This window comes from Chiloscyllium plagiosum, chromosome 2 (genome assembly GCF_004010195.1).
Source record: "Chiloscyllium plagiosum isolate BGI_BamShark_2017 chromosome 2, ASM401019v2, whole genome shotgun sequence".
Lineage (NCBI taxonomy): Eukaryota > Metazoa > Chordata > Chondrichthyes > Orectolobiformes > Hemiscylliidae > Chiloscyllium > Chiloscyllium plagiosum.
In genome coordinates this window covers 133,094,506-133,119,917 of record NC_057711.1, presented here as the reverse complement: position 1 = coordinate 133,119,917, position 25,412 = coordinate 133,094,506, and the positions used below count along the sequence as shown (strand labels likewise).

Sequence of the window (25,412 nt, the reverse complement as noted above, 5' to 3'; positions counted from 1 at the left end):
CTGTCCTCAAATGTGACATCCTCTACACCAAATACAAAATAGATTTCATAGTAATGACATTTCTCTTAGTGGTATTGTGTCAGATTCCCTTAATGTGCAATCAGCGCCAACAACCAGAACTCCACTGAAGAGTCATCTGGACTCAAAACGTTAGCTTGTTCTCCCTCCATGGATGCTGCCTGACCCACTGTGATCGCCAGTATATTTTATTTTCCGTACAGGTTCCAGCAGCTGCAATAATTTGTTCCTACAATCACTATTACTTCTCTGATCATAAAAATTTGTCCCAACGCCCTGCCTAAGTATACATTCCAGATCTGGTGCCTTGGCTGAAGAGAATAGATATTGAAAATTCAGGCATGTCCTGCCTACCAATTCAGGCATGTCCTGCCTACCAATTTTCTGACTGTGGTAATGTATTCCTGAATTTTGAGAATGCACTCTCACTCAGCAAACCTCCCTGTCTTACAGGCAATCCCATCAAATAAGGCCTGATAGATAAATTGCTCAGGATTGAATATTGCTCAGAAAATTGCTGAATAACTTTAAAAGTTTAGGACCATTTGAAACCATTATTTTTAGAAGTCATTTGAAGCTATTTGAAATCATGACTTTTCATGTTAATTGCTATCTTTAATAATCATAATAATTCCAGTGAACATAAACAGAAAAAAATCTGTTCTACAATTCAAATTAATTTTCTATTATTAATTGAAAATTTCAACTGACAAAACTTTGCGCGAAATTTACTAAACATTACACACAGAAAAAGTAAAGATGTTGGGGTATTTTTAGAAGATTGATGTGTGAAAAGCTCAAGCAAAACTTCTAACCTCATTTTCAGAAGGTCACTGGAGGCAGTGAAACATTTCTAAAACAGGTTAAAGTGTCTCATAAAATTTGGCAAAAATTTTCAGTGTTTTGATACCTGTGCAAGACAATTTGCACAATTTGTAAGTGCTAAAAACATCCCAGAAATAAATGAAGTTTTTGTTAGGATGGACATAATTACAATGTTCTATTTTCAGCATTTTGTTTATTAATCATACATTTGGTCACAGCGTTGTCACATTGAGAAATTTTCAGTTTGTCAGTCTTTAAATAATTGCCTTTCTAAGTAATCATTGCTATTTCTATTTTTAGCCTTGTTTTTGCTGATTATTATTTTTCGGTCCATGCCTGAATTCTAAGATGAAAAGTACAATCTTCCAATTAAGGAGGCTTTTATCTTGCCTCCATTGGAAATGCATTCTAACCAGCGGCTGTCAATATATAAAATGAGTGAGTTGCCTTTCTCTACAATGTGCCACCCCTTTTGGGGCTCAAAATTGGGTATTAGATGGGGATACTGACAAAAAGGGGGTCACAACCTGATTCTCTATGGAGAACAGTCACAGGGCAGTGACTTCCCCCAAATTGGTCAATTATTGGGGCTGGTTGGGTGCCCAATTAAAAATAGTAGGCAAGCCCTCATTGTTGGAGGGCCTATAAAATGTCTTCCAAAAGGATAAAGCCACAGCTTTCAGTTCAGATAAGAGAGACAGTGGTCAAGGTGGAGGCATTCTCTTTCTAACTTTTACGAACATTTGGAGGGAGCTGCCTCTTCTCAGGGAGACCTATGGCCAAACCAGGCAGGCAGAGGATATTCTCAAAGTGTACCTTCAGCAGTGGTTCCTTGGTCTACCATTGGGAGTAGCTGGCCTAGTCCCTGATGTCTCAGGGAACAAATAGGACTTCCCAGACAGCATCTGGACTCAAGTGGCATTTCAATTTCCATTACGTAGAGGGGAAGTCCAGTAATATTTGGAAATGAACATCCTAGCTGTCAAGATCTCCATTTCGAAATTTGCAAGGCAATCTGAACAAGCATATCTCACTCATCAGCTTTACTGTGTTTTAGTTTTTCAATTGGCCAACGGGCTACATGTCACTTTGAGGGTGAGTTGCCCTGTTGCCCCTACCTTACTCCCTGGAGAATGGCCTGAGAGTATAATGCCAGAATATTGTCTTGCAGCTTGAGTTCTCATGCCAATTGGAGTCCCAGAATTGTCCTCCTGATCTCTGTCCATCAACTTCCCCACAGTCCAGAGAAGAACATGGAATCAGCATCTAACCATTAAGAAAAAGTGTATATAACTGACTTAACCATAGACTTAGGACAGCTGATGTTAACTTTGTATAAGTAATTGGGTAATGGTTGGCTTAAAGTGGGCCCCATGTGAGGGTTTATTGGAAGCCCTAAATCAAACAGAAAAGGTTCAAGAATATGACAAAATTACAAATCCTATAAAAGGAACCCAGCTCTATAAATAGACATTTTTTTCACCACATTGCAAATGACTTGTTTCACTTTATCAAGTTTGTTATGAATTTGGATTTTAATTCAATTTACTCTGAATAATTTAATAAAATATTACATTAGATAGCACTGTTACTTAGATGGCATCTAATTGAATTGAACTGCATTCATTTCAGTAACTACAGTGTAAAACAAATGCAAGCGCCTGTGGACTCACCAAAATTAATAAGATGCAGGTGCAACTCTAGCTGTGTTTGGCAAAAGTTTCTACAATAAATGTGAATGGAACTCTCTGGTACAGGAGCAAGCTGAAATATTAGCTAATACAGTTCAGGAAGGACTTTGAGCTTACAAATACAGTTTGAGCCAACAAATAGTTTAAGTATCACATTAACAAAATGCTGTCATTCAGAAACCTGAGCATTTTAGTCAACATAGAGTTTTGTGTCCGTTATTTCTCTTCAATTTCACCAAGTTACATTTGGCTGAAGTTTTCCCCTCTTAACCATCTCAGCAGAAAGTGTTTGTCATCTGGCACTGAAAGTGATCACAACAAAAGAAAATGATTAAGAAATGGATGACACAATATAGATTGAGGATTTGAATAGTTGATTGAAAATGTCAGTATAGAGTTTATCAGGGTTCTGAGAAAGGGTCACTGGACCTGAAACATTAACCCTGATTTTTCACCACAGATGCTGCTAAACCTGCTGATCTTTCTCTTTCAGTTTTTGTTAGGTTTATTGGTAGTGTACAGGAAATCGCAAATTTCTTTTAACCAGTCTTTAAGATACCTTAAATATGTTTTTACTAAATAGTCTTTTGATTACTAAGTATTTACTGCATTTTAATTAGAATTTTTAATTAGAATGCATTTTAATTTACTGCATTTTCCTTTCGGTTTCTGCATTTCTCCTTCTCAGCATCTGCCTCCACCCTCTCACCCCACATTGAGGTAACCAGTATTATACTTTTCATTCCAAGTTTTAATGGAGACCTTTTCATAAAAAGGCTTCATAATATTAAAAAGCCTCAACGCTACAGCTCACCAATTGACTGAAGGTCAATTATACTCTTCAACCCACAGGTGACAATAACATTGCCAAGTGTAGCAAACAAAGTCCTCAATACAGATCCAGAATAGTGATGCTGCGAACAAATTCTCCATATCATGGTCTTTGGCCCAAATCTTCTTTTGATTGCTCTTTTGTAGATGTTCGGCTTGATGGCAGCCAGAAATGGATGATAACAAATCATAGCTCAACTTACATACTGCCCACATTTCTTTTCCAAATATTAATTTCTGCCCCTAAAATAGCCTGATAATTTTAATTGCAGTAACAGATGTTGTCAGAATGGTTAAATGTGTATTTACGGTAGGTCATGTGCAACAGAGACTTGTAATTTTTTGGCTTGCTCAACAAACCTGTTGCTATTTTAAGAATCTGCCAGTGTGTGTGGAAGAAATGCTAAGTTTGCTTCCTATCGCCTGTTATTTGAATGGGAATTGGTTCAAGAGAAACTACAGCCATTTTCTTTCACCCATGGTATTAGCTGTGGCTTGCTTTGTTGTTCTTCAAGAGGATATTCTCAAAAGCAGATATGTAAAACGTAATAACATCAGCCTATATAATATTTGTCTCTAATTGAACTATTCATCCTATATGAATTTGTTTTTAATGTGCGTACACTTAGAATAATTCTTAGGCATAGCATAATTGTTCATTCTTCTTTTGGATTTGTGCCTTATTTTGGTTAACAGGTACAAGATGCATCCTTTCAGCTGTGCATGATCAACAGTTAGGTCCTGGATTTGTTACATGTGTTGAAAATGCCCTCAATTATTTGATTTTTAATATACAAGCTATTATCATGTACATTTGTCAGTTCATGGCTGGAAAAGTAGATCAAAGAAACAATTAATATAGCCTGACCGTCTAAAATATATCTTTATTTAAACTAATAGATTAGATTTAATGAAATATCATCTCTTCCACTTAATTTACAAATAGTTTGTGTGTTCATTCAATAATTGGTAATGCATTGATACTAAATTGGGGGAACTTTCAACTGTTCCTTATTATTTTTCAGTGAACCAATGCTTTGAGACTTTCATCCAAAGCACCAGTATTAACCAGACTGTTTGGATTAAAATGCAATCATGTATAAATGTCTTCCTAGTTTCCCATAGCCATTTGACCTCCACCATGAAGCACACACATTGTTAGCAGAGGTCAATATGGACCTCATGTTGAAAACAGTGTTGTGTTGTACACATGAAACATGGTACAAGATGTAACACTGACGTGAGTGTTGTAGAGCTATGAGGAAGCACAGCTACAGATAGAGGGACACACGTGCGTGCAGAGCTAGGAGCTGCTATTGAAACTAAACAATAAATGAAGAACAACAAGGCAAGCCACAGCTAAAACCATGGGCAAAAGAAAATGTCTGTGGCTTTTCAAATTCCCATTCAAATGGCAGGTGATATGAAGCAAAATTAGCATTTCTTTCGTACACAATGGCAGAATTATAAAATAGTAACGGATTTGTTGAATGTCACTAGTCACTGCACTTCTATCACTATGAGGAAGAAACTGTGTCAAAATATATCCCATCCTAAATCTCTATGAAGAACAGAAAAAAATACATATCAGAAATTTGAAAAGCTTTGAAGACCACTTTGAACCCTAAGCAAGTATTAGATATGAATGGTATGCATACAATATTAGGGACCAAAGTGAAAAAGAGTCCATTGATCAACACATAATATTAATAACATTTTAAACTATTAATTTTTCACAATCAAAGGATGATCTAATTAAAGACAGGTTTTATTAAGTATGAATGATCCTATTGTGAGAACATGTCAACTAAGAGAAGAGAAACCTGTGCTCAGTAGACCAACTGACTTGTTCAAAAATGCCAAGATTGTGAAACAAGAGCTAGAGCAGATTAATGGCAGAACAAACCAGGTCTTGAATTCTGCTCATGGATTCTCCAAGGTCAAAGGGCAGAACAGGTACAGACAAAGGGCAAGAGGCATATACTGCAGAGGACTGCATGTGTAGGAGATGAAAATACAGCAAACTTTGTTTTAACCAGTTTCTTATGAACTGGCACTTTGATAAACTGGCACAAATTATATACCTGAAGTACTGGAACACTTTACTGTATTATCGTGATCTATACAATGTCTGAGTAGTCAGTTGAAAGTTCAAGTGAGAAAGCTCTCTGCTGCTAAATTTTATTTAAAGCAAAGTTGCTTATTATATAAGTGATGTATGCTGTAAACAAAGTATAATAGTGATGTGTATACCCCCTGCATTACATTTTGATTATTTAATTTGTGATTTTACATTGATTATGTGGACCAACTGGAATATTAGATAAACTGCTGGTCCCAAAGGTGCCATGAATAAAAGATTTGTTAAATGTAAAAACAGAAAATAATCTAGAAATCCTGGTCTGTGAGAGCTAGCCACACCCATTGAGGCTGCTTGTATTGTTTGCCATATGTCAAATGTTGGGAAAGCAGTGATTTCACTGCAAGAAACTGAACAACATTTTGTATACTGGTGTGTGCTGACAGATGACCACTGAAGTGGTATTGGCTAACGGTTCCAATGCAAGACACTACTCAATGCAGCAGGTTAGTTCAGACAAGTTAAGGGGTGAGACGTGGTTGGTAACTATTGTAATGAGCACTGCAGAAGGAAAACATCATCAACATAGTGTCTGACAGACACCAGTGTATAGTGAAGTGTCATGACTCTCAAAGAATTGTTTGAAATGAAGCTTTCAAAAGTAACGTTAGTATTATATCATGGCACAATGTTCAGAGAATAGACTACTCTGTAAGTCAATTGCAACAGCATGAACAAGGATCTGGTAGAGCTGACTTCATTGACTACCAGTGAGATTGTCAAAAGAGTAAAAGGACTCTTTAACCATTGCAACATTTCTGAAGTTGCCATGGGTGATAATGGCCTGCAGTTCATGAATGAAGGATTCATTGGGAATGATTGGGAAATTAACATCACATATCACCTCCACACTATTCCCAATCAAATGGAAAGGTGGAGGGAGCTGTGACAATCACCCAAAGCAATCATAAAGAAATCAAGAAAATCTTGCGCAAATCTATTTGAGATAATCCTTGAGTGGAAAAACGTCTATTAATCGCATAAAAAGTCATTCATTGCAAAGCTTCATGTCACATCACATCCAAACCACTCTTGCAAGAGCAAAACACTACTGAGGACAAGTTAGCGAGGTGTGAGTGACAGCATGAAGAAGAAATGGCAAAAAAACAAACTTTGTTTTGTCAGGACTGATAAACCATGATCAGAGTTTGGACAGCCAGATAGAGGACAAACCTTCAACACTCACAACAAAAACCAGCAGCAATTTGGGATCAGCAGAGAGCTGTTATCAGCTCAGTCATACACAGTGGAAGTGAATGACCATATATACCATCACAGCCACAGGCACGCATAATCAACAGAAGAACATGATCCATAACTGCAAATGGCTGGTGAGGAGCAGGTAAACACACCAGCTACACTAATCATACATCGACCATCATACCCGGGTGTCCACAGCAACCCAATAGCAGAAATGGAACAAAGGTACCCCATGAAAACAATAAATGATGCCGGAACAATGGACAATGGGGAGACAGCATCACCTGGATATTTAGCCAGTGATAATACCTTGTCCATTTAAAGACCTGCGCAATTTAAGGAGTATGTGTGCAATGCCTATGCAGAGATTGACAGGAATAATGTGCAGGATTGTGTAAATTTGGTAATTTGAGTAACTCAAAATATGCACAGGAATTCATGCAAGTTTCTCTCCTTAGTTTGTATATATTTGGATTGAAATGCAATCTCCCATAGTGATGTGATCTCTACTAGAGGACAAAGTTAAATATCACACAACACCAGGTTGTAGTCCTATAGTCTACTAGAGGAGACAAACTGTAGTCAGACATCTTAAGTTTATTTCAGGAAAGATCTCATATTGAACACAGAGCAGTACTGTACGCTGGAAAGCGAAAGTGAGGACTGCAGATGCTGGATATCAGAGTTAAGATTAGTGTGTTGCTGGAAAAGCGCAGCAGGTCAGGCAGCATCCGAGGAGCAGGGAAATCAACGTATCGGGCAAAAGCCATTCCTGGTGAAGGGCTTTTGCCCGAAACATCGATTTTCCTGCTCCTCGGATGCTGCCTGACCTGCTGCGCTTTTCCAGCACCACTCTGATCTGTACATAGGAAGAACAGACCCTGCCATAACATCTTATCTGATGGACATTGTCCCAACAATGCAGAATCCTCCTGAAACTGCACTCAGTTGATGGTGGAAACAAACATTTTACTGCAGTACTCAGAGCTCTCCACCAACGGCCCAGACGTAATTAACCTGAATTAATTTAATTTCTACTTCAATGTATACCTTCAAAAGGCACACTGCATTAAAACCAGCGAGGAGGTTTGCAAAATTGATATCTGGAATGAGCCAGCTGTCAAATGCAGAAACTTTGGACAGATTGGACTGGTTTTCATTAGCATTTAGAAGAGTGAAGGGTGTCCTGTTTGAAACAGGTAAGATCCTGAACATTCTTAACAAGATGGATGTGAAAAGGAAGTTTCCACTTGTGGGTTAATCCAGAAACACTCTTTAAAATTTAGGAATCTTCCTTTTAGGACAAAGGTGAGGATTTTTATTTCTGTCTCAGAAGGTAATGTGAATGTAACTTTCTGAAGATGATGGAGAAGCGGGTCTTTGAATATATTTAAAGCAAAATTAGATGGATTCTTGCTAGACAAAGGAAGTAATGTGTGCCAGGGGTGAATGGGAATAAGGAATTTGAAGCAAACAGATCAGCCATGATTTTATTGAATGGCTGTGTAGATTCAAGGAGCCAAATGGCCTACTTCTACTGTTGGTTCATATGCTGATAAAGCAGGTACAGAATGGCCCACTTGAGCAGCCAATTGAGCAAAGTCAGAGAAATATTTTATTTCACGTCGACTTGGACATGTCAAAGATGTCCCTGGTGGTTGTCTAAAATGAATATGCTAATAAAGGAACTCATGCCTGTTTTAAAATCCAAACCGGAAATTGGTTTGCTCTGATTGCAGAAGGAATCAGGTCTGTTTCACTCAAAATTATCTGGTTTACAAACTAATCTTGCCTGGTTTATTTTACCATGACTTTATTGATGAATTGCATTCCTTAATATGTCTGCATAAACCAAGAGAGAAAACCTTTTACTGCTTCCTCTGTTTATTGCAGCAATTTTTAAAATCACTGTAATCAGGGACATTTACAAATAACAGGTAATAATTTTATTGCATTTGTGAACATAGTGTGCTTGATTTTCCATTCCTGGTTGTCCAATTTACAAGTGAAACTTATGGAGTATGTCATTCTATGTAACATTACACTGCTCAAGTTCACCAAATTCTATCTGTGCATAAAACGTTCCTTGTTTATTTACAAACATCATCCTTCTACACTCTTTTTTTAGTAATCTCTTTTTGGAGAAAGGCAGTACCATCCATCACCCCTTCTGTTGGCCTGTCTAACACAATCCCCAAATCTCTGCCTCCCCTTGCTTTGGTCTCACAGCCACGCCTTCCCAAAATCCCCAGAAATATTGATAGTTACTTCACCTGTGGGACTGAATGTCACCCCAGCAGTGGGATGATTCTCTTCTGTGCTAGTGAAGCTGTGGAACTGCTTGGGAAACAAATTGTCTGACAATTCTTCCTGAAGATCAGAAACCCAGTCTTGACAAATTTTAGAATATAAGCAAAGGACTGCAAATGCTGGAAATCTGAAACAAAAACAGAAAGTATTTGAGAAACCCAACAGGTCTGGCAGCACCTGGTGAGAGAAAAACAGAGTTAATGTTTCAAGTTCAGTGACCCTTCTTCAGAACTGAAAATAGCTGGGAAAGGGTGGTGTTTACACTGTGATGGTGGGATGGCAGGGGAATGAATAGAGTACATGGAAACGGTGCTCAAAGAGTACGAAAAGGGATAGGCAAGCAAATGGATAGCTAATGATAAGCTGAGAGAGAAAGAGATAAATGCTGGCTGGGATGCTAACGAGAAGTGAAAAGGGTTGAAAATGGGTTGGCTATGTTGGGAGTAACCTGTACAAAACAGGAGCTGGGGGTGTGGGCATCGGTGTTTTTGAGTTTTTCGATACTCTCTGCTTGTGTTGATTAATGTTAGCATCCTCCAACCATGACATCACTGCAGAACAGCTGGATTTTATATCGACAAGATGCTGATACTTAGGCAATTTATCTGAGGAAATCTACATGCCCTCCCTCCCTCTAAAATCCACTCCATTGAGGAGTAATTTTAACTTAGTAACAAATAGACAGGGTCAAGTTGAATTCTGATTTGAAACCCAATCTATTTTAGTGTGTATTAAAATCAATGAGGAGTAAAACCCAAGTGGGCTGTCAAATGAGCATTGCACTTGATCCAATTGGATGAGCAAGATTGAAGTTATGCCCAATGTGTCTAATATAAAATCATTATTTAAAATTTAAAATATATTAAAGTCCAGATACATAACATTCTCTAAATGTCTGTAAACAAAGATAGATCACAGCGGGTCAGGCAGCATCCATGGTGAGAGAGCAAGTTAATGTTCCGAGTCTAGATGACTCTTCATCAGAGCTGAAGGGGAGGGGACAGGATTGGTGCAACAGTGTGGAGGGTTGGGGTTGGAATATTGGGAGAGAAAGGATGTTGGTAATTCAGATTCCATTCTCTCTATCTCAGCACTCCAAATCTCCCTCCCATCACCACCTCCACCCCATCCCAATATTGTATAAATGCTGCCCACGCCATGCTTCATATCAGCTCTGATGGAGAGTCACCTAGACTCGAAACATTAGCTTGCTCTCTCTCCATGGATGCTGCCTGACCCACTGTGATCTCCAGCATTGGCAGATTCCAGCATCTGCAGTAATCTGCTCCTAGGCTCTAAGTGATATAAATCCGTGGAATTACTCCAAAGCCCAAATTTTTCCTTTCGATGATGGAAGTATAACTGTAAGGCATGCTGTATGTCTGCCTATCTTAGCTGATGCAGATTCGTCTTTCCAAACATGGTATATGGGTTTATGTCTGACCTGTTTGACTGCAACATTTCATCCACAGATATGCAGAGAGTTAGGAGTTTGACCCATTGTCTATTTTTTTTGTCTCTTGTACTGTGACATAACAAGAATCCACTATGTCAGCATTTCAAAGTTAATTTACAAATATTTGAAACGTTCGAGTATTCATATTCACAGCACTCTGCCCAGTCTGTACACTTTTTACATTTGACATTGTTAGTGAAGAAAAGTGGCTTTAAGTGAAGGCTGACAACAGAAAAGTTAGCACCTTAACAAAATGTACAGCAGAGATATGGAAAGATCAAACCAGCCTGCCTTTATCAAAACCAGACTCAATTTTAATGCCGTTGTAATCAGCAGTGAAGCAGGCTGAAATTATGAAAGCAAGGAAAAATCAAGCGGGCATAGATTGAAACAATTTCTGATGCATTTTGCTGTACGTTGATTTGGCATCAAATGTTGAGCTTGTTAAAGGGCTCAGAATGTCTCCACTTTATATTCTGAGCACAAGTCATGTAATGTAAATAGGTATAATCCTTTTATTTGAGACTCATTAAGAGAGAGCCGGGAAAACAGGAAATGAAAGCAGTCAGGAAATTACATTTTATGTGGTCCTGTATGGTTTGAATTTGTATGCAATTGCACAAATACAAGTAGCACATACCAGCTTTAGGATAAAATGAAACCTTCAGCATGTAATTTAATTTTTTAACCACAACACAAATAAAATCTTAACAAAACATTACTGAACAAATAAAATTATTCTGTTGGGATCTGCATTGTTGATTAAGAAAACTCCTGGTTTGGGGGAATCAGTAAAAGATATTAAAACTGCTTGTTCTCTGTGACCAGGCTAACAATCCAACATACATATCCAAATCCATCTTTTCATGGAAACGGAAGATACATCTTAAATGTTTTTGTTCTGCCATCACTTTTTTTTTGTTTTAGATTATTATGTCTGAACAAACTATTCAAGCAAAATCACCTTTATTTTAGGCAAAGGTATTGTTTAAAATCTGCAAATTCTTTTTTTATTGCAAATTCTGCAAGAGTGCCAAAGTAGATTTATTATGATTCAATTCTGTTTTGAGATGGCCTTACGTGTTGTCATCATAATCTTACCAGACCACAGGAGCTGCTCTCTTACTAGAGAGAAGAAACTGGTGGTGATTTAATCTGAGGGTCACCAGACCTCAGGTAATGGCCTTGATGTCATTACAAAGTGACTTATGCTGTCACAGCCAGCACTGAAATTTCACCTTTGGACAACAATGCCAAAAATTTGTTCGAATTGTATGAAATTTCCTTTCCATTATTTCAGTCAAGGCATTAACTCATTTACCTGTAACAGGGAGAGGAATCAAGATCTCAAAATTTCACAGGCTAATTGTATTAGTTCAAGGCCCTGTTTGTGCAAAAGAATGGCAAAATCTACTTTGGAGAAAAAAGTGACTGCTTTAATACAATTGCCTTCTCATTTCCAGTTGGAAATCAATTGGTTATTTCTCACATCCACATCAGAAAGTATGTTAAATGAGTTAAGTTTTCTTTTACTTTCCCTCAGGGGATCTGGGCATCACTGGCTGGGCCAGCATTTATTGCCTGGCCCTAGTTGCTGTTGAGAAGGTGGGGATGAGTCGCTTTCTTGAACAGCTACAGTCCATATGCTGTAGGTTGACCCACAATGCCCTTCGGGAGAAATTCCAGGATTTTGACCCAGCGACACTGAAGAAACGGTGATATATTTCCATGTCAAGATGGTGATTTGCTTCGAGGGGTATGTCCAGGTGGTGATATTCCCATTTATCTATTGCCTTTTTCCTTCCAGATGGTAGTGGTCATGGGGTTTGCTGTCTAAAGGGACCTTGGTGAATTTCTACAGCGCATCTTGTAGATGGTGCATATTCACACTTCTGAGTGTCAATTGTGGATGTGGTGAATGCCTATCGATATTGTGCCAATCAAGCAAGCATGATGTCAAGCCACATGTGGTGATGGACTTTGAGCTCCCCTGGCCAAAATTCACTCTATGCCTTTGCTGAGTTGACCATTGTCATTTCTGGCGTCTGACTCGACGCAAGGTGTTCTGTCTGGTTTCGTTCCTTTATTATTGAGACATCATAGTAGTTGCTGTGAGACCAAAATAACTGCAGATGTTGGAATCCAAAGTAGACAAACAGAAAGAACACAGCAAGCCAGGCAGCATCAGGAGGTGGAGAAGTCAATGTTTTGGGTCTAACCCTTCTTCAGAAGTTGATGCAACTGAATTGTTGCCTGGTATGGTATGAAGATCGTATGAGGAAAGGTTGAGGCACTTGGGGCTGTTTTCATTGGAGAAAAGAAGGTTTAGAGGTGACTTGATAGAGGTGTACAAGATGATTAGGGGTTTAGATAGGGTTGACCATGAGAACCTTTTTCCACGTATGGAGTCAGCTATTACGAGGGGGCATAGCTTTAAGTTCTATGTAATTACTTGATCGGCAATTTCAGAGCACAATTATAAGTCAACCGCATGGTTGTGGGTTTGGATTCACATGCAGGCCAGGCTAGATAAGGAGGATAGTTTTCCTTCCCTAAAGAATATTAGTGAACCAGTTGGAAGTTTTATGAAAATAGACAATTTTACTCAGTCAGCATGAGACTTTAGTTCCCGATTTTATTGATGTCAAATCCTCCCATCTTCTTGTGATGGGATTCTCAAATAACTGGTTTGTTGCCCAACGTATTTGCAGTTTGTTAAAGTTTGGGGCGGTCCAGTGGCTCAGTGATTAGCACTGCTACCTCACAACACCAGGGACCTGGGTTTGATTCCTGACTCAGGCAACTGTATGTGTGGAGTTTGCACATTCTCCCCGTGTCTGTGCGGGTTTCCTCTGGGTGACCCGGTTTCCTCCCACAATCCAAAGATGTGCAGATAAGATGGATTGGTCATGCTAAATTGCCCATAGTGATAGTTTATTAGTCAGGGGTAAATATAGGGTAGGGGAATGGGTCTGGGTGGGTTACTCTTCAGAGGGTCAGTGTGGACATGTTGCGGCAAAGGACCTGGTTCCATACTATAGGGAATCTAATCTAAAGTTTGCCAAAGTAGAGAATATGTTTTTTTTGTTGTTCTAGTTTTAAAGTAGAGTACAGCAGGAAACTAGGTTTGTATGGACTGTCCCACCATTCTCACTGCAGTACTTTGTAAAGATGGTTGGAAATGTTGTTTTATCTCCTGTAATCTGAGTTGTCATTAATCTCAAAATGAAAATCATTTTATTTTAACAGCCTATCATTTGAGAGTGAATTTTATCATTACTACCTCTGCATTCTTTAAAAAATTCAGTTGCAAAAGATGAAAACTGAAAGGAAGGAATGTTAAGAATGGGTTAGTGATGTAACCACATGTCAAATTGTTTAAATGATCTGCTTGTGCATGAAAACTTCAATCGGACTTTCTCTCTTGGCAGTTCTTCATGGATGTAGAGTTTAGGAAAGTTACACTCATTGCTTGTAAGCTCAATGGTAAATTGCGCTCATACTTTTATGTAATCAGTAAATCCTCCTACAGTTGATACAGGTGAAGGCGCAGTCACTATTGGGACAATGGTGGCTCAGTGGTTAGCACTGCTGTCTCACAGCACCAGGGACCTGTGTTTGAATCCACCCTTGGGCATCCGTCTGTGTGGAGTTTCCACTTTCTTCCCCATGTCTGCAGGGGTTTCCTCTGAGTGGTCTGGCTTCCTCTCACAGTCCATAGATATGCAGATTGAGTGGATTAACCATGGGAAATTCAGGATTAAAGGGATGGGGTGAGTCTGGGTGGGATGCTGATTGGAGGGTTGGCATATACTTGGTGGGCCGAATGGCCTGTTTCCCCCTGTAGGGATGCTATGATCCTTTTCTCTCACAATTTGGCTTTTTGCTCAGTCTCAAAGAACATAGAGTCCTAGAGATTCACAACACAGAAAAAGACCCTTCGGCCCATCATGTCCAAACCAATCAATGCAACCACCTCATTATTCTAATTCCATTTCTAGCAGTTGGCCCATAGCCTGGTATGTCTTGGCAATGCAAGCACAATGGAGAGAAAATGAAGACTGCAGATGCTGGAGGTCAGAGTCAAAAAGTGTGGTGCTGGAAAAGCACAGCCAGTCAAGCAGCATCTGAGAAGCAGGAGAATCGATGTCTTGACCACATTCCTGATGAAGAGCTTATGTTCAAAACGTTGACTCTCCTGCTGATCACAAGTTCAAAGCAGAGGCTCTCTGTAGCAATCCTGATATTGCACCTCCAGTTATCACAATCTGTGGCATATGTTTCCCAATGACAATGGGCAACTTTGTGGGAATCTTCTGAACATAAATTTGCTGCACTACAACAGTGACTAAACTTTTAAGCACTTTGTTGACTGCAAAATGCTTTGAAGCACTCAGTGGCTGTGAAAAGTACCTTATAAATGGAATTATTTTTTCAAGGAATCATAGCCAAGTTAACTCTTATTTCATTTAATACTTATTAATTGAAATAATCCTAAAGGGCAAAGGCAAAAAAAGAAGTTATTCAACCCTTTAAGTCCAGGATCTACTTTCTTGAAATCCATGGTAATGACTTATAATGCCACAACATGCGACTTAACCTGTCCATGGAATAAAAGTCATATTGTATCAAGCCTGCCATTTCTGGTCTTATGTTCACCAGTATGGCTCATATCGAACCTAGACATATATATGACAGGTTTCTCCTTTGAACTCATGTCTACTACAGACAGCTTGGTCATACCATTACAAATGTGTTGTTGACTGAATGATTAAACTGTGGCAGGCCTTTAACTGCAGTGATGAAAAGAATAATAAATTATGAACTAACTTGCAGCCTTCAAAGTTTTTGGAGGGAAAATATGAAACTGAGGTTTGCTTTGAAGCTCAGACTTATTTCTATAGCTTTGCAAGTGTTAGTCTAACATAGTATTGCAAAACTCTTCATTTTTCCAAGTTTGTTCATGTATGTAATTAAGTTGTCAGACGGTTTAATATGGTCTTGAGTATAAAGTTGCCTGTCAAGTTATATAGACAGCATCTCCCATTGACCTCTGTCTAATAATAGGGCTGTGTGGGACTTTGACTGATAGAATTGGCCAACTTTGTACTCTCTGCTTCTAATTGAAGTCAAATGGCATCTACTTGACACACAATCCTTCATGTTTTCAGTTTCACGGACATCAGAGACAGTACTGAAACCTGATCTGAAGAATATCAATACTGTTTGCCTTTAGATAGTGTATACACATAAAGCTAAGGCAGCAAAATATCACATTGAATTGGGATCACATGTGATTATTGATTCTACATGTGAAATAAATCTCACTCCACATTGGTAACCATTTTTTTTAACCTATGAAGATTGAAAATTGATTACCACAAAAAAGTTCATAACTTCAGGTCAGAAATAGTACTTGAAAGTCATTGATGTTGAAGTTTTTGCCATGGTTTCAGTTTATAGTTAGAGCAGTAGCACTCTCCTCTCTTCAGTCCAAGAGTTTCAAACCTTTTCAGAGTTTTTACCATACAGTTTAGGTTGCCACCCTGGTATAATACCAAGGGAGCATTGAACATTTGGATTTGCTGTCTTCCAGGTAAGAAGTTAAGCCAAAGCACATGTGGTCTCTCCTGTAGGCAAGCAACTTTCTGTTACATTGTATGGAAAAAGAGTAGTGTTATCCCAACAGTCTGAGCCACATTCACCTCTCAACCAACATCACTGATATCCATTTGCTGCTCAGTGTTGCACTAACATTACAGGATCATGCTGTGACACCTGTTGATGTTCTCATAAAAGGAAAATTCTCCTGATGCTGCAAATCTGAAATTAAAACCAGTACGATGAAAAAATTCAGCATGTTTGGCAGCATGTGTGAAGAGGGGAACAGTATTAGTATTTCAAGTCCAGAGTGACTCTTATTCAGTTCTGAAGAAGGCCGACTTGATACATTTATTTAATTGCTGTGTTTCCCTTTGTTATATTAGTGACTGTCCTTTAGAGGTGATCATTGGCCATTAAATATTTTTGGGATATGTTGATAACATGAGTGAATTGGAAAATTTTTCTTTCAGCTTTGCTATTCCCTGCTCCTAAAGTAACATGATCATAAAATGTCCCTCTTTAAATATGTTTTTGAAAGAGTTGCACTATGTTTACCCATTGTGCAATAATCGCATTACATGAAGATTTTTTCATGCGAATGCAGATTTGTTTTCTTCCTTCCTTTCCCTTCCTTTCCAAGCACTATCTGCAGTTGAAAGATCAAATAGTCAAAACAGCCAGCCACGTTTGTAAATCATTGGACCAACCATGATTCTATTGAATGACAGAGCAGACTCGAGGGGCTGAATGGCCTACTCCTGTTCCTATTTCTTATGGTCTTAACCCAAGAAATTTCCCTTTTATGAATGTTATGCTGTGAAGAAATAATTGCCTTACTGTTTGCTTCCTCCTATGACAACAACCATAGAGATCAAGAATTTAATACATGAAGGATTTAAATACAAACTCATGCTTGACCATTTTGTAAGATAATTTGCTGGAATTGTTGTACCACCTCACCAGCTTTGAGATAGTATTGGAGAAGAAATTGGGTTGTGACATGGAGTGGACGTGAAATCAATTTGTTGTGATAAATGCCCAAAGGCAATATCCAAGGCTCACCACAGTAAGGGCCTTACAGTCAGCTTTGCTCAATAAGTTCAGGAATAGACTATCCCAATGGGCCTCTGAACCCAGTTGTCAGGCTCCAATGGGTGTCAGATGTGCAGAACTATCAAACAAAGTGATTTACTCACAGCAACCAATTGATGGCAAGAGGTGGGTTCAACAATCTGAGATGGATAAATTGTTTGTTGAGCAAAGGTATTAAAGGATGTGGGCCAAAGCCAGGTATATTATGTTAGGCCACAGATCAGCTATGATCTCATTGAATGGTGGAACAGGCTCTAGGGGCTGAATGGACACCTCCTGTTCCTGTGTTGCCAATTAAGGTTGGGTTGGTAGGAGATGCTGGAGAGTCAATCAGAGTCAATCTTGATGCTGGAGAGTCAATCAGAGATCTTCCAGCTCAAAAACAGCTAAGATGTAAGGATGTAAGGGAGAAGGTGTTTGAAAACCTATTTTCAATTTAAAATGTAGAAATTGCAGTCAGATTCTCACTGTAAAGCAAAGGAGCTATCATCCGGAGCTGTGAATTTTCATCATACTCTTGACTGTCTTGTAGATGAAGAAAAGGATTTGAGAACTCATGAAGCAAGTTTCTCACTGTGGAATAGCCAGCTTCAAGCTTGCTTTAGTAAAGACAGTATTTATGTGACTTCTCCAGTGAGGTTTCTGGTCAGTTGTGACTCCCAGGAAGTTGTTGCTGAAGGATTTGGTAACACTAATGTAATTAAATGTCAAAAAGAGGTGGTTGGATTCTCCTTCATTGGAAATTACCATTGCTTGTCACTTGTGTGATGGGAATGTTGCAAGCTTCTAACCAAACCAAGCTTTTGTCCAGCTCTTGTGCTAAAGTGAATACATTGACTCATGAATGTGACTGAAAGTCGCAATCATGTGTAGCCCCCTCTGTCTCAGACCTTATGATGGAGGAACGGTTAATGATGCATCAGCCTAGAACATTACCCTGAGTAACTCCCACAATGAAATCCTGTGGCTGAATCTATTGGCCTCCTACAAGCACAATCATCTTCCTTTGTATTAGGGTTGAAGAGTGTGGTGCTGGAAAAGCACAGCCAATCAGGCAGCATCCAAGGAGCAGGAGAGTCGACATTTCGAGCATAAGCTCTTCAGGAATGCTTGAAATGTCATTTCTCCTGCTCCTCAGATGTTGCCTGACCGTCTGTGCTTTTCTGCGGCTCTGATCTCCAGCACCTGCAGTCCTCACTTTCTCCTTTGTGTTTGGTATGACTCCAACCAGTGGACATCTCATGTGTGCAGTGGGAGTATCCCTACCCCCTGCAATTGGGAGGCTCAGTTCAAATCCCACCTGCTCTAGAGGTCATTAATAACATCTCTGAGCAAGTTGATTAGAAAAATAGGTTAAATTTTTTAAAAAGTGACTCCAACCAATGAAGAGTTTCCCAGCGATTCTCATTGACTCCAATTTTATTGAAACTCACTATGTCAAACTCTGCTGTCATGATGTCCACTGCAGTCACTTTTACCTCACTTCTGGAATTCAGCTCTTTTACTCATGATTGGGCCAGCGCTGTATGCTATTGGGTACAATGGGCCAAATGGCCTTCTTCTGTAATGCACTAATTCTGAACTATTTGGGGCCAATGTTCCATGTGTGACATTACTGACCATGCTTAAGTTTAAAGGAATTATTGTAAATGTGCTTAAACATAAATGTAGTGCTATCTACGTACTGCCTGCAATGAGGTATCTTCGCCTGAAGTGCCAATGCATATGTTCTGCAGCCGTGATGTGAGGACCACTCAGCAGCTAGTTGGTGTTCTTTTTCAGAAATTGGAACAGCAGGCTCTTGTTTTTAATTTCCTTTCGTTTAAGAAGGGAGAGCCAGGTAATATACAGGCTTGAGCCTTTTGTTTTCAGCCGATTATAACTTCAGACTTCTATTAGTTTTAATTCAAGCAATCAGAGAATCATTTTGTACATCTGGAAAAAGACTTGGATTTTAATCAGAAAGAAATTGCTTCTGTCTTCTGGCTGGTCTTCAGATCTGTGTGGCTGTCTGATATCACGGAAGCTGATGCTTCTGATTATCCAAATGTTTTGATGTCCCAAGTTGTTGTATAGTTGATCTTCAATTAGTTTTCTAAATATCTGCAAATGAGGTCATAGAACTTCCTCTTTATAGATGGTCACTGCTGCTAACCATGATATTGGCTCCAGGAAGATATCTTCACCTGATGCTGTAATAATGCTTATGTTGTTCCTCATAACATAAAAACTAGGTGTGGATAACATTGCATTGAATGGTCCACTGGCATTTACTACAGCTAGATATTACATTCAAATATTTCTTCACAGACCCACAAATATCTGGGTGAGTTATAGGCTTTTTTGGTTATAGCAGAAGCATATGATTCAAATAGCACATTGTGCTTCAAGTGAACCTACATAAGATGGAATCTCAGTCCTTTATATCTTCAAGTCATGTACTGGGATACATTATTGAGCATGTCTTTTTAAGGTATGCTGACATACCAACCATGCAACATCAAACCACAAGTTAAATGTGCAGTGTAAGAAAATAAAATTCCCTACTTAATAATGACAGCATGAAGCAGCTTGATATTTTATTATTTTCATTATGATATAGTTCATGAACATTACTCTGAGGAATATGTTGTGGAAGATTCTTGATTGAGGGAGTATGTTTAAGGAAGTTTTTGATAGAGGAGGGAAGTGGAATTGATCATGGGTAGCACCACAAAGAATGAGGTACTAGGTGACTGAAGAGACTGCCAATAGTGGAGCAACAGGTAGTCATTTGAGTACACGGGATAATAAAGCTAATTCAATTAAATTCAAAGGAAAGGCAACATGCTGGCAAGATTCAAGTGTGAGGGGCACAAAGTTTGTGGAGAATGGGGTGGAGGCAGTTGCAAGACAGGATGAGTTGCAGAGAGAGAGAAAATGAAACAATGAAAAGAAATAACAAAAATGTGATAATTTAAAATTGAAGTTGATAGGAGGAAAGGATATCCCAAAGTCAGACTGGAGGCATTCACAAGTTCTGAGGATGGCTGGTTAAAAGGTTTGCTTCAGTTCAGTTCTGTGGGACCTTGTCCCAGTTGCTTGCTTTCGTTTTCGGCCCTGTACTCCTCACCCACACGTGGGGCGACACGATAGCTTAGTGGGGCAACATGGTAGCTCAGTGGTTAGCACTGTTGCCTCAGAGCACCAGGGACCTGGGTTCGATTCCAGGCTCGGGCAACTGTCTGTGTGGAGTTTACACATTCTCCCCCCACAATCCAAAAGATGCTAAATTGTCCGTAGTACTAGGTACATTAGGCAGGGGTAAACATAGGGTTGGGGTGGTTTACTCTTCGGAGGGTCGGTGTGGACTTGTTGGGCCAAAGGGCCTGTTTCCATACTGTAAGGAGTCTAATTATTGTCCTCCCTACCCATTGCCCTGCTACTTCACTGCTTCGTGCCAAACTCACATCAACTCACACCCCATCAAGCATGGCTGATAGCCCAGCTCAAGAGGTGTTAAGTACTTAAAGCTTCTGTTGGTGCTGTTTAATTCATCTGTTTGATTGACATTTATAAGGTTGGATAAACACTAGTTTTATTTTCCAAATGCAAATAAATGGATGTTTTCTTCCAGGACATTTCACACATGCTGTTGCTATTGCAGGATTCATTAGTTCAGTACATAGAGTACACTCTTTGAATAACAATGCGAATTGTCCTGGAGAGTAGAGAGACCATTGAAGTTAGAAGGCAAGGGTAGGGAGCATGGGTTGGTATGTGTTGACATGGAATGTTAATAGGGACCATGGAGGTGAAATAAACTTTCTGAATCCAGACCATTGGTTCTTCATGCCTGAGATCTTGTGAATTACAAGTCATGGACAACCTGGCCTGACTCCATGAAAATTGAGAGAAGCTGTGTGTAACCTATCCCAGCCAGATTGGAAATGGTGCAGGCTAGTTTCCTTCGCCACCCTAGACCTTCACCACTCTATTGTGAAATTCACCTTTTCTAAATGGGTTCTCTTGACTCAAAGACCCACCCATTAAGTCTGTTATTTGAATGCCTCCCTTAATGCCCATATCTTAATACATTATTTGTCAATTTAGAGTCATAGAGTTAGAGGGTCCTACAGCACGGAGACAGGCCCTTTGGCCCAAACAGGTCCATGCTGACTAAAATGTCCATCCACTATAACCCCATTTCCCTGCACTTGGCCCATGTCCTTCTAATCCTTTCCTATCCATGTATTTATCCAAATGCCTTTTAAATGTTGTTAATATACCCGCCTCACCCACTTCCACTGGCAGCTCATTCTATATGTGTAATACCCTCTGTGTAAAAAAGCTTTCCCCTCAGGTTCCCTTTTATTCTTTCCCGACTAACCTTAAACTGATGCCCTCTAGTCCATGATTCCTCAACCCTGGGAAAAAGACTGAGTGCATTCACCCTATCCCTGCCTCTCATGATCTTATACACCTCTCTAAGATCCCCCTCAGTCTCCTACGCTCTAACGAAAAAAGTCCTAGCTTGTCCAACCTCTCCCTATAGCTCAGACCATTGACTCCAGGCAACATCCTTGTAAATTTCTTCTGCACTCTTTTCAGTTTAATAACATCCTTCCTATAGCAAACTGACCAAAACTGAACAAAAACTCACCAACATTCTGTATAACTGCAACATAACTTCCCAACTTCTATATCTGACTGTTGAAGGCCAATATGCCAAAAGCCTTCTTCACTGCCTTGTCTACCTGGGACTCCACTTTCAGGGAACTGTGAATCTGAACTCCAAGATCCCTCTGCTCCACTACACTCCTTCAGGCCCTACCATTCACCATGGAACTTTTCATGACTTTCCAAAATGCAAGACCTCACACTTATCTATATTAAGTGCCATTTCCCTTTCCTCGGCCCACTTCCACAGCTGATCAATGTTCTGCTGCAATTTCTGGTAATGTTCCTCACTGTCTATGATACCTCCTATTTTAGTATCATCAGCAAACTTACTAATCATGCCTTGTGCATTCTTATCCAAATCATTGATATCAATAACAAACAGTAATGGGTCCAGTACCGACCACTGAGACATTTCACTAATCACAAGCCTCCAGTTTGACAAGCATCCTTCCACAATTACCCTCTGCTTCCCACCATCATGCCAATTTTGTATCCCATTTGCCAGATCCCCCTGAATTTCATGCTATCTAACCTTCCACACCAGCCGACCATGTGGAACCTTATCAAAGGCCTTACTAAAATCCATATAGACTATGTCTACTGCCCTGCACTTGTCAACCTTCTTGGTCACTTCATCAAACAACTCTAAAAAAATTTGTGAGGCATGATCTCTCACTCACAAAGCCATGCTGACTACTCATAATTAAATCCTGACTTTCCAAATGCATGTAGATCTTATTTCTCAGAATCTTCTCAAGTAACTTACATAACACAGATGTTAAACTCAATGGTCTATATTTCTCAGGCTTTTCTTTGCAGGCCTTCTTAAATAATGGCACAAGATTCGCTACCCTCCAGTCTTCCAGAACCTCACCCGTGGCTAGTGATGGTACAAAAACATCAGCCAGGGCCCCCGCAATTTCTTCTCTAGCCTCTTGCAGTGTTTTTGGATATGTCTGGTCAGGACCAGAAGATTTATCCACCTACATATATTCTAATACATCCAACACCTCCTCTACTGTGATATGGACTGACCCCGAAATATCACCACTAATTTCCCCAAGTTCACTAGTCTTCATGTCTTTCTCCATTGTAAACACAGAGGAGAAATATTTATTGAGGAACTCACCCATTTCTCATTAAAACAATGTTTGAATTTGCAACTTGCTGCAATGGTCTTCAATTTTTAGGAGGAGTTCATGACACACCTGTCAGTGAGACATTTCATCTCAATATTCAGCTTGGGATGTTTTATTGTGATAAAAGTGCGATGAAATGTCATTGTTGTTAAATAAAATTGTGTGGCAGTTTATCGAAAGTGATAATGGTGCTGCAAGGCACACTAATCCTTTTGTTTTGGTGTACAATGAGAACATCAGTCTATATACTTAATCAATGTTCTGAAGAATTGAGAAACTAAACAGAAAAAAGAATAATGACAGAAGCAAGTTGGAATACAATTATTCAAGTACCAAAAGACGAATAAAGAAAAGGAAGGAAAGATTGGATTAAAAGAGAAAAGACAGAAAAGGAAAAGTAAGGAATTAGATTTCAATTTTGACTTTGATAAATTCTCTCAGAAGGATTAGCTTCCTGAAAATTCAATTATTTATTAACTAGCATTTCATTAACCTTATGAGGTTGTTAAAAGGATACTGTTGCTATTAATCAATCTTGTTAACTTGTCACAATGAGGAACCAATGTTCAAATCTGACAAGTTCATAAAAATGTATCTCCTAACTCCTTAAACTTGATGGTCAATTTTGACTTTGATAAATTCTCTCAGAAGGATTAACTTCCTGAAAGTTCAATTATTTATTAACTAGCATTTCATTAACCTTATGAGGTTGTTAAAAGATTGTTAATCAATCTTGTTAACTTGTCACAATGAGGAACCAATGTTCAAATCTGACAAGTTCATAAAAATGTATCTCCTAACTCCTTAAACTTGATGGTCAATTTTCACACTAGTCATCATTATCATAATGACATCGTTATTTTCCCAACAAAATCTAGTTATTTGTTATTTATACCCTTTGAATACAATCTTTGTGGTGGCCAGCATGAGAAATCACTTTTCAAAGCTTCTATCGATATTTCTTATCTACAAGGTGCGATTATTGAAACTAGGCAGAAGATTGGGCAGCACAGTGGCTCAGTGGTTCACGCTGCTGCCCCAGAGCACCAGGGACCCGAATTCAATCCCAGCCTTGGGTGACTGTGTAGAGTTTGCACAGTCTCCCCATTTCCTCAAGGTACTCTGGTTTTCTCCCACAGTCCAAAGATGTGCAGGTTAGGTGGATTGTCATTAGTGTCCAGAGATGTGGTAGATTAGCCATGGAAAATGGAGGGCTACAGGGATGGTCTTTGGAGAGCCATAGAGTCATAGAAATGTACAGCATGGAAACAGACCATTTAGTCCAACTTGTCCATGCTGACCAGTTATCCTAAATTAATCCAGTCCCATTTGCTAGCGCTTGGCTCTATCCCTCTAACCTTCCTATACATTTGCCCATCTGGATGCCTTTTAAATGCTGTACTTGTACCAGCCTCCACCATTTCTTCTGGCAGCTCATTCCATACATGCACCACCCTCTGTGTGAAAACGTTGTCCTTTAAGTCCCTTTTAAATCTTTCCCCTCTCACCTAAACCTATGGCCGCTAGTTCTGGACTCCCCCACCCCAAGGAAAAGACCTTGCTTGTTTACCCTATCCATGTCCCTCGTGATTTTATAAACCTCTATAGGGACACCCCTCAGCCTCCAACTCTCCAAGGAAAATAGCTCTAGCCTATTCAGCCTCTCTCTATAGCTCAAACCCTCCAACCTGGGCAACATGTGTGTGGTCTTGTTGGGCTGAGTGGTCTGCTCCACACTGTAGTGATTCTAAGGAAGATTGAAAAAAATCAAATTTTAAGTCAATGTTACCAATATATTCAGAAGTATTGTCAATGTTTTGATGGTTTTAACAAAACAACTGGACACTCGCCTTAAAAGTATGAATTGAAAAAATGCAACTGTTGTGGAACTTGGAACCTCGAAAATTTTCAAAGAAATTCTACAAGTATTGGTTATTGAAAATAAAATACCACATGTTGGAAATGCACAATAAGTAGTTCATTTTCGGGAATGAAAAGATAAGGAGATAATGGATTGGATGTGACCCGTCATCTGAAGTGGAAGTCTGTAGTTTGCAAAACAGAGGTATTTCCTGATTGCTAACAATAGTTTCTCAATCCTATCCTGTAGTTTGAAGGCTGCAATAAAGCTTTTTCAAGACTGGAAAATCTCAAGATTCACCTACGAAGTCACACAGGGGAGAAACCTTACCTTTGTCAGCATCCGGGATGCCAAAAAGCTTTTAGCAACTCAAGTGACCGTGCCAAGCATCAGAGAACACATCTCGACACAGTAAGAGTCTTTAATTCAGAAAGCAGCACTCTACTGTTAAAAAATAAAAAATTTCAAGTTTTATCATAAAGAAATGTTAATCTATTAACTTTTTCATCCCATTTTCAGTCTTGCCTCAACTAAATTGTAATCACTTCCTAATCATAATTTGATATTTAAAATACTGCAATTC

At 39.2% G+C, this 25,412-nt stretch overlaps 1 protein-coding gene across 7 annotated transcripts in view; it reads left to right on the top strand.

Annotated features, from left to right (window-relative positions):
• Window positions 1-25,412, top strand: part of LOC122564092 (zinc finger protein GLIS3-like) — a 567,943-nt gene that overhangs the window by 377,883 nt on the left and 164,648 nt on the right. For all 7 annotated transcript variants that reach the window (XR_006315822.1, XM_043718654.1, XM_043718678.1 and 4 more), the window contains exon 5: window positions 25,079-25,240. Coding sequence is in view for 6 of the 7 variants with exons in the window: in XM_043718654.1 (XP_043574589.1) it covers window positions 25,079-25,240 (162 nt within the window). In the remaining variant the exon portion in view is untranslated. The remainder of the gene's footprint in view (window positions 1-25,078; window positions 25,241-25,412) is intronic.